We start from the raw sequence: 9,315 nt of genomic DNA on the forward strand, positions 1-9,315 counted from the left end.
TTCGGCAGCGTAAAAAAGATAAAAGATTGTTGACAGCACTCTGGGAGCTGACATCGGAGTTGTCCTGCGACCTTCACATTTCTTAAAGAATTTTATACCAAAAAATTGCTTCCGAATTGGTCTGGATTTCTGGTGATTAGCGGATTCTAAAAACCATGGAATTTTCGAAAAATTCTTGCACCGAGTAATTGCTTCTTAATTGTTCCCAATTCTTCTATCATTTTTGTGAATACCTTCAGCGTAGTTTTCGGATAAATCAGAAAAAACAAAATAAGAGTTTTCGACACGCGAAGCGTTATCCTCAGTCAACGCCGCTGAACTGTTACGAAAAATAACCCAGGGTTATAAGTCTTTATATATCCTCAGTCAACGAGCGTTGTTTATACTCATGTCTTATGTATATGCTCTAAGGCTAATGTGTTGTTAGGTCAAAGATCGCGTAAAAATCGCCATTGTAACAGCTTATAAACAAAACCCGCTAGGTAGTGCAGGCTGTCTCAAAATTTGATATGATCCAATATTTACGTACGCATCCGCGTCTATGTGTATTTGCTTCTTTTCAGGTTATAATTGTCGACGCCAGGCCTATTTCGTTTCGATCCGCCTTTTCGCATTGAACGGGTACGTGTAAGGGGATTTCTTGGTAGGAGATCACAGGTAAATCGATTAACGAGTTATCACGGCTTGTGGAATAAAGAAAACACTTTCCACGTAGGCTGGTTAAATTTCTCCTCAATAATACAGCCCCCGATTGTAGTTAGGACTTGAAAACAAGCCAAACTGGTCTATTCTACTGTGCCATGTGTTTGACAACTCATTGTAAACCGTGCACAATTGCACATCAGCAATCACACGTTTGTACCGTTTGATTTCACAGATTCAGTGTAATCATGAGCCGATTTTTTGCCACCGGATCGGACTCCGAGTCTGACAGCTCGTCTGAGGAGGAACAGATCCAGAGGCCCACAGGGGCAGTTTATACGGTGAGTAATTTTCACGCCTGCGTTAATCTAACCTTAAACTGCGTTGAAGTCACCACTGCTGTACGACATAAACAGACTGAGTGCCTGGCTTTCGTCATCACGCATCTTACCTTTATGAACGAATAAAATTTCTTTACAGTTCAGTGATGATGAGGAAGAAACGAAGCGTGTTGTGCGCTCGACGAAAGAGAAGCGGTATGAGGAAATCACAAACCTGATTAAACTGATTAGGAATTACAAAAAAATTAAGGATATGAGCAGCATGCTTACAAGTAAGTATTAGTATTATGTGATCTTGTAGTTCGTGATTGTATTGATCAAATTAACCTTGGTGTTGTGGGTTCCAGGTTTCGAACAGTTGACACGAGCTTATGCAAAAGCACTGCCGGTTATTGCTAAGGAGGAAAATGGTCAGACACCACATTTTTACTTACGATGTTTGGTCGAACTGGAGAATTTTATTACTGATGTTTGGGAAGATCGTAAGAATATGTCTAAAAATAATTCCAAATCACTCACCTCTCTACGCCAGAAGATACGAAAATATATCAAAGACTTTGAGGAGGATATTACTAAGTTTAAAGAGAATCCTGATCAAGAAGACGAAGACGAGGAAGAAAAAGGTGCAGTTTTGATTATCAGTTTTGAAAATTGCAGTGTCAATGCAGTGGAAGATAAAGATAAAATTTAGTTACCTGGACTAATTGAAGTTAATGTCACATATTATTAAATATTTAACATGATTACATAGCTGAAGAGGCTGAGGAGTCGGATGGAGAAGAAGATCGTGCCAATGCGTTCAAGAAAGCTAATTCAGCAGAAGCAAGTGCTCCTGATGTTTCAAAATTCAAGGTTTGATCTTTGTCACGTCATCGTATCAATTAAGACTGTTGGTTGGCCAAAAATCGATACTTTTCAATAATTATACTATAAAATAGTTGTTCTAATTGAATATTTATGAAATCATTATATTTTTAGCTGCGAAGGTCTCTTCAAAAATACAAAAATAGAATATACGTAAATTATGAACGGAAGCATAGATATCCATACTCCATTCTGAATTGCTTTGAAATAGTAAAAAATCTGGTAGATTCGTTTGATTTCATTCTACAATTGATAATTTCATTTAGAAAAGTATTGTCTGTAAAGTCACTGAAATATTTTTTATATCATGCTGGCACCATTAAATATTTAGTTTTACATCGTACCAGTATTATTCATCACCTTCTGATTAAAATGAGTTACTATATTGTGAAATCAAAATAGTCTACTAGATTTCTATTAGGTAATTTGGAAGCGATTTGAAATAAAACAGCAATATTCAAGCTTTTATTTAAAATTCCAGTATTTTGTATTCTGGAATTTTGAAAGAGACCTTCACAGTTTGTGAACATAAAAATTTGATTAATACGCAACCTACGACAATCTTTTAATAAAATTCATAAAAAGTGTCAGTATTCAAACCACATGACCACCTCAATATCTTTTATTCTGTCTTCACATCAATTTCCTATTTGTAGAAAGGTCCAGCGATCGACGGTGAGGAAGCCAGCGACAGTGATGAAGACTGGGGAAGCGATTCTGATAGCGACAGCACATCTAGCGATGATGATGGCCAGTACACAAATATTCGCGAGAGGTTTATAAAGAAAACAACAGACAAAGATGACGACGAAGATAAGGCAAAGAAGAAAGAACAGCGCAAAGAGCGTAAAGATAAAGAAAGAAAGAAGAGACGTGATGAGGACGATGGCGAAGGTGAATGGGAGACTGTTAAAGGAGGAGTGGCGATACCATCGGAAAAACCTAAAATGTTTGCCAAGGATGCTGAGATAAATGTACAGGCTGTTTTGAAGAAACTAACTGAGGTGATAGCTGCACGTGGTAAAAAGCGAACAGACAGACGAGAGCAGATTGAACTACTTCATGAGCTGCAGTCCATTGCTGAAACTCATAATCTTGGACCAGCCGTCACCGTCAAGATAAAGTTCTCCATAATCTCTTCAATATTTGATTATAACCCAAAAGTTTCCGACGCGATGAAACCCGAATACTGGTCGAAACTCCTTGAGCGTATATCAGAGATGTTAGACATGCTTCTGAGCACTCCCGATATGGTAATCGCAGAAACAGTCTCCGAAGACTCCGAGGAATACGAAACACCGCCATACAAACTGCACGGTTGTGTGCTGACTCTGGTTGAGAGATTGGATGAGGAGTTCACCAAGCTCCTTAAAGAGTGTGATCCACACAGCAACGAGTACGTCGAGAGACTAAAGGACGAAAAACGCGTAGCTACGATTATAGACAAGGTGCAGGAGTACCTTGAAAGGCAGAGCGTAGTGTCAGAATTGTGCCGGATTTACCTGCGCAAGATTGAACATCTTTACTACAAGTTTGATCCAACTGTTCTGAAGCAGAAAGATGGAGAAATTGCCTCTGATGTCGTAACGTCGGTCCAAGTTATGGAAAAACTTTGCAAATTTGTCTACGCAAAAGATGGTACAGATCGTCTTCGGACCAGAGCTATTCTCTCGCACATTTACCATCATGCGCTTCACGACAATTGGTTCCAAGCTCGAGATCTGATACTGATGTCCCATTTGCAGGAGACTATTCAGCATTCAGATCCAGCTACGCAAATATTGTACAACAGAACGATGGCTCATCTTGGGCTCTGTGCGTTTAGACATGCAAACATCAAAGATGCTCATAATTGTTTGGTTGATTTGATGATGACCGGTAAAGTTAAAGAGCTCCTCGCTCAAGGCTTATTGCCGCAGCGGCAACACGAACGAAGCAAAGAACAGGAAAAGATTGAGAAGCAGCGTCAAATGCCATTCCACATGCATATCAATCTCGAATTGCTGGAATGCGTTTACCTTGTGTCTGCTATGCTTATTGAAATTCCTTACATGGCTGCGCACGAATTTGACGCCAGGCGAAGAATGATCTCCAAAACGTTCTACCAGCAATTGCGATCTAGTGAAAGACAGTCTTTGGTTGGTCCACCAGAATCGATGAGGGAACATGTTGTTGCTGCTGCAAAAGCAATGCGGAACGGCAACTGGGCCGCCTGTAACAATTTTATCATTAATGAGAAAATGAATGCCAAGGTTTGGGATCTCTTCTATCAAACCGATAAGGTTCGGGCCATGTTGACAAGGCTGATACAGGAGGAAGCTTTGCGAACTTATTTGTTCACTTACTCGCATGTTTATGACTCGATTTCAATGCCCACACTGGCAGAGATGTTCCAGCTGAAACGCCCCGTAGTTCACTCGATTATCAGTAAGATGATAATTAATGAAGAATTGATGGCATCACTTGACGACCCGACAGAGACCGTTGTAATGCATCGTAGTGAACCCAGCCGTTTGCAATCCCTGGCTTTGCAGCTCACCGACAAAGTCAACAATTTCGTTGATTCTAATGACAGGATATTCGAATTGAAACAAGGTAATGTCTCCATAATTTAGATCATTTATGTCTATCAATAAAAAATTTTATTCGTTGTATTACACATGTTTGCGGTAAAAAGAAATGATGAGTCGGAAAATGGGAAAAGACTGTTTAAAAAATTTCCAGCAATGTTATTTGTATCAATGTTGGTAAACACGAATGAAACAACTACTCTGCTATATAAGTGAAATGAATCTGAACCAATCTCACTAACACGAGCTAAGCTATAAATAGTTTGAGAAAGGATTTTATAATTAGAACATACAAAATGCATAATCTCGTTTGTTTTTGATCTGATTCTAAAGTTTTGTGCACCAGAGAGATCCCCAGATATCGACTAAAAATATTTTACAAATGGTTACTACCAGAGTGGATGAAAATAGATTTGTATAAGTATGCTGAAATAGATGTTTGTCAATAATTACAGTTGCAGTTTGTAATTATACCATAATGTAAAGTTTCTTGAACTTTGTGCAGTGTAGATGAGTCCGTTACATCAGTAAGAATACATCAGGTTGATCATTTTGAACATTCTAATTAGAAAATATTTTCTCAAATTGTTGACATTTTAGCTGGTGTTGTTCGAATTTGCTCGGATTCACTGTGACATAATCGGAATATTGTTTCATTCGCGTTTGTCATCATTGGCGTAAATAATATTGCTGCGGATTTTTGCTCTTTTTTTAAGCTTTTTGACCTGACTGTATGTCCCAAGATTTAGGACTCATGCAGCGTAATGATGTGCCGCTGCCTTTTATGCTAACATGTCGGAAAGCTGAAATCATCTGATCGTTGTGTAGTTTCTTATACCCAGTATTATACCAATAATAATGCCAAAATTTTTCACAGATACAAAGTCTGTTCAATCTATCACCCAAGCATCATTATTTAACTCGGAAATCAAATAAGATTAAAAGTTTCTAGGTCCACAAATTATTCGTCATGAAAGTACTATTTATGTTCAAAATTTCATGTATGAAAAAAGAATCGGTCACGTCATTACAGTTTATGCGAAAAATTCTACATCATACTAAATTGTATTAGTGATTAAGATGCTCCGGCGAATTCATTCTTAATGTGCTTGATTCATGTTACAGGAAACTTCTTCTCAAGAGGCGGCAACCAAGGGAACTTCCGTGATCGTCAGAATTACAATCGCCAAGGTCAAGATTGGGGTCGCCAAAGGCGTGATCGTGATCGCAATCGTGATGACAATCGCAATTATTAAATTATTACCCCACTATACAGAACCACATATTTAACATGCATACAATAATTGCCTCGGTTGGAACTTCGCTGTATATTCTTAGTTTCTGATGTGGTATAAAATCATTATGATGTTAAAAAATCTTGGCTTAATTTCAATCTGAATTTGAATATATCGCACCTATTTTCGAATGCGCATTTTCTTTGGATTCGGGCGCAGAAAAATTATTGTTTTTTGATGTGTATTCACATATTCATAATTCTCATGGTACGTTAAAAGTACCTACCGAGTATTTGTGAATAATTTCAAGTTATTAGATTATCTATAAATTCTATACTTACGTGATCTTAATAGCTTTGCTCTACAATAGTTTTATGTGACTGAAGCCATTAATCTGAGAAGCACCTTTGACAAAGTTTGGACCTAGACTTGACACGTTATATCATTTGAAAGTATTTCAATATTTTGATATTAAGAGGCTGCTCAGTGCTCACATAATACAGATCACCGTCAAATATTTTCATTCATCTATTTCTCCCTTACCTTATACTCTCAATGCATATTTTTTTCTGTACAATCACAAACTTAACATCGACTAACAACAATATTTGTTCATAAAAGTTCAAATTAGAAATAATTTCACATATTATATTCTTCATGTATACATATGGATAAATCGTAAAGCTTTTTAGATTTATTAAAGCAATTTTTTTTTCAAGCTAGTCATGTAGTACGTGGTTATATCGTAAAACTGAGACGTCTGGTCGTGAGTAAAAAGTTACGTTGCACGTTTTACGATTAGTAGGATTGTCGTTGGGATAAACAGTAATGTTTACTTCATTGTTTCGTCGTGAGAAATGTATTTCTTATTAAATTAAGTGGCAGAGGAGGGGGAGGGGGGGGATATGAAAATAGAACAATATTTCTAAAAGTAAATTTTACCAAATTTGCGACGCATAGTTAGAGGTTCTGAATTAGGTATTAAATTTGGTAAAATTTGCTTTTAAAAATAATGTTCTATTTTCACGTCTCCCCCCCTCTGGCACATAATTTAAGGCACCGTTGATCGTAGAGAGCGGTCAAAAAGTTCGGTGGCAAAAAAGTTCAGGGACTACTCAAATACGGGAAAATCGGAGAATTTTAGCACCTTTGATATAGTATTTGGCCTCATATTTGAGAGTATCTAGTTTACTCTTGACGGTCTAGTTTACGGAGAGTCTTCATAAATATCTTCATAATTATAAGATATACCTACGGTTTATCTTCATAAATATCTTCATCAATATAAGATATATATCTTCAGTCAATGAGCCCAAATTGTTGTACACCAATACCGACAGTCTTATTTAAAAATTGAAGTATCTAACATCTATGATACCATCAAACGTGTTATTGAGACAATGTTTAACACTTCTGACTATCGTCCCGACAATGTGTCGGTATTCCGCTCGAAAACAAGAAACGTCTGGGTCTGACGAAGGACGAAAACAATACACATTCACCACGATTGATGAGGATGAGAAAAAACACGTCAATGGTATGAAAGAGAGCAACCACGCCAAGGGTGTCAAAAGTTCAACCTTGAACACCGTTACGTTTGACGATTATAAGCGATGTCCGTTGGCTTACAAAGAATTGACTCGACCACAATGTCTATCAATTGATGCAATAGCAAAGAATGGATTTTAATGGAATCCTCTCTCGACGCGATTTCCCAATTTGCCTTCAACTATTCAGGCGCATCCTGCAGTTTTTTGATGAAAATTTTGAGGTGGTGGTAAAAACAGACATCGCACAATCGTGCGTTGTCTGCAATCTGTGCGTGGTTAGCAGAGTGGAGTAACTTTCGATGGAATTACTTCAACAGTACACGTGCATTCGCGTTTGTCGTTTACAAAGATATTATCATAGTGTGTCTGACATATCTGCCCTCCCCACGAATCGATTATGAATAGAAATTTTGTCTTGGTTAACGTACGGCAGAACGAAAGATTTCTAAAATTCTTCACCGATTAATTTGGTAAATTTGCCAAACGTTTTCGAAGTTATCCGTAAGGTCGTCGACATTTTTTTACAATCGGACCTCAGACAGTTCCTGCATGTACCAAAAAAAAAAAAAACGAAAGGAAATGTCTTGCCGGTGCAGTTAATGTATGCTATGCCGTGTAGGAATGGCTTATTTTGTTCATATCTTTCTTACAAGAACAGTTTTCGACCCTTGTTCCGCAAGCGATCTATTGTATGTGGGTTGGTACTGACAGCCGGTTTCGTCAGTATTGATAACATGATCAAGGTCGAAATTAAAGATGAGCCTTTTTGTTTTCTTCTGGAAGTTTTCAGCGACTGCCAATAACTTCTTCCATTGTAGCGAACTCTTTGGAGCTGATGAATTTGGTGATCTTGCGCTGTCTGATTTTATAGTGATTTTTGAATTGCTTAACCCAACTCAAGCTGGCGTTGAATTAAAAGGAATACGATAGAAAAGGAAACGCAGCATTCATTGCCCACTGCTGTTAAAGTCCGTGTTGTCACCTGAATAAATACTGTTCGAAATTTAGCCGTGGTTCCAGGAATAGTTCGTATATTTGACTGTTAATAGTGTACCATTTGCCACGGGTGTGTCCTCCTTTTTTCACAGCGATAAGTTTGTAACATCTTATATCTTATCTTATATCTTATATAGTATTAAAGTTCGAAACCAAATTTTGGATGTTTGGATGTTCAGAAAGTGACGTCACGAGATTTTTTTTTCTATTTACGTCATCGTCGAGCTATAGTAATTGGCGGGGACAAAATTTAGCGAACCGAAATGCTCAGTCCGGAAACGACCGCGCAGTCGAGAGGACGTATGAAAATCGCGCTCCGCTCCAGGTACTTGACCTGGTAATTCCGACTTCTAGGACCAGCGCACCGTAGTTCCTGTGCTCCAGGTCTACTACCTGGTGAATTTCGACGTCCAGAACAAGCGCTCCGTAGTTTCTGCACCCCACATCCACTACCTGGTGAAACTTGACCTCCGGGACAAGCGCCCCGTAGTTCCTCTGCTCCGGGTCATTGACCTGGTGAACTTCGACTTGCAGGATCAGCGCTTCGTAGTTCCTGCGCTCCAGGTCCTGTACCTGGTGAATTCTGACCTCCAGGACCAGCGCTCCGGGGTTCTGGCGCTCCAGGTCCATTACCTGGAGAATACCCACTTCCAGTACCAGCGTTCCGTAGTTCCTGCGCTCCAGGTTCTTTAGCTGGTAAATTACGATTTTCAGAACTAGCGCTTTGTGGTTCTGGCGCTCCAGGACCTTTATCTGGTAAATTACGATTTTCAGAAGTAGCGTACCGTATTTCCTGCGCCCCAGGTCATCTATCTGGTGACGTTGGACCTTCAGGATTAACATTTTGTAATTTCTGAGCTCCAGGTCGACTACTTAGTGAATTTTGACAATCAGGGGAAGCGCATCCTTGATTGTGAGTTCTTAATAGAAATTGCGTATGGAATTCGCAAATGAGGTACGTGGACTCGATAGTAATTCTGGTTGCCTGCCTCAGTGTGTTGGGCGCACAGCTGTTTCACATATGGAGGTATTTACGGTATATCTTATGTGTATTATCGTGTAATAGTGAGTAGGAAACGTTTGTTTGGGTATCCGTCGTAGATAAAGACTCGAATGA

General features: G+C 38.7%; 1 protein-coding gene and 1 pseudogene across 2 annotated transcripts; both read left to right on the plus strand.

Moving 5' to 3' along the window:
* Positions 1-571: 571 nt before the first annotated feature.
* LOC124404141 (eukaryotic translation initiation factor 3 subunit C) lies at positions 572-5,783 on the plus strand. 2 transcript variants are annotated; one of them, XM_046878042.1, is made up of 7 exons: positions 572-657; positions 878-983; positions 1,123-1,255; positions 1,331-1,606; positions 1,735-1,835; positions 2,504-4,442; positions 5,543-5,783. In XM_046878042.1, exons 2-7 carry the CDS (start codon positions 891-893, stop codon positions 5,671-5,673), a joined length of 2,673 nt encoding a protein of 890 aa, XP_046733998.1. In that variant the 5' UTR covers positions 572-657; positions 878-890; the 3' UTR covers positions 5,674-5,783. The 2 variants fall into 2 exon arrangements, with proteins under 2 accessions (XP_046733998.1, XP_046734007.1); XM_046878051.1 differs by having other exon boundaries at positions 603-651; positions 872-983.
* Positions 5,784-7,083: 1,300 nt separating this feature from the next.
* LOC124409295 lies at positions 7,084-9,038 on the plus strand (annotated as a pseudogene).
* Positions 9,039-9,315: the final 277 nt, after the last annotated feature.

Source organism: Diprion similis, chromosome 1 (assembly GCF_021155765.1).
Source record: "Diprion similis isolate iyDipSimi1 chromosome 1, iyDipSimi1.1, whole genome shotgun sequence".
Classification (NCBI taxonomy): domain Eukaryota; kingdom Metazoa; phylum Arthropoda; class Insecta; order Hymenoptera; family Diprionidae; genus Diprion; species Diprion similis.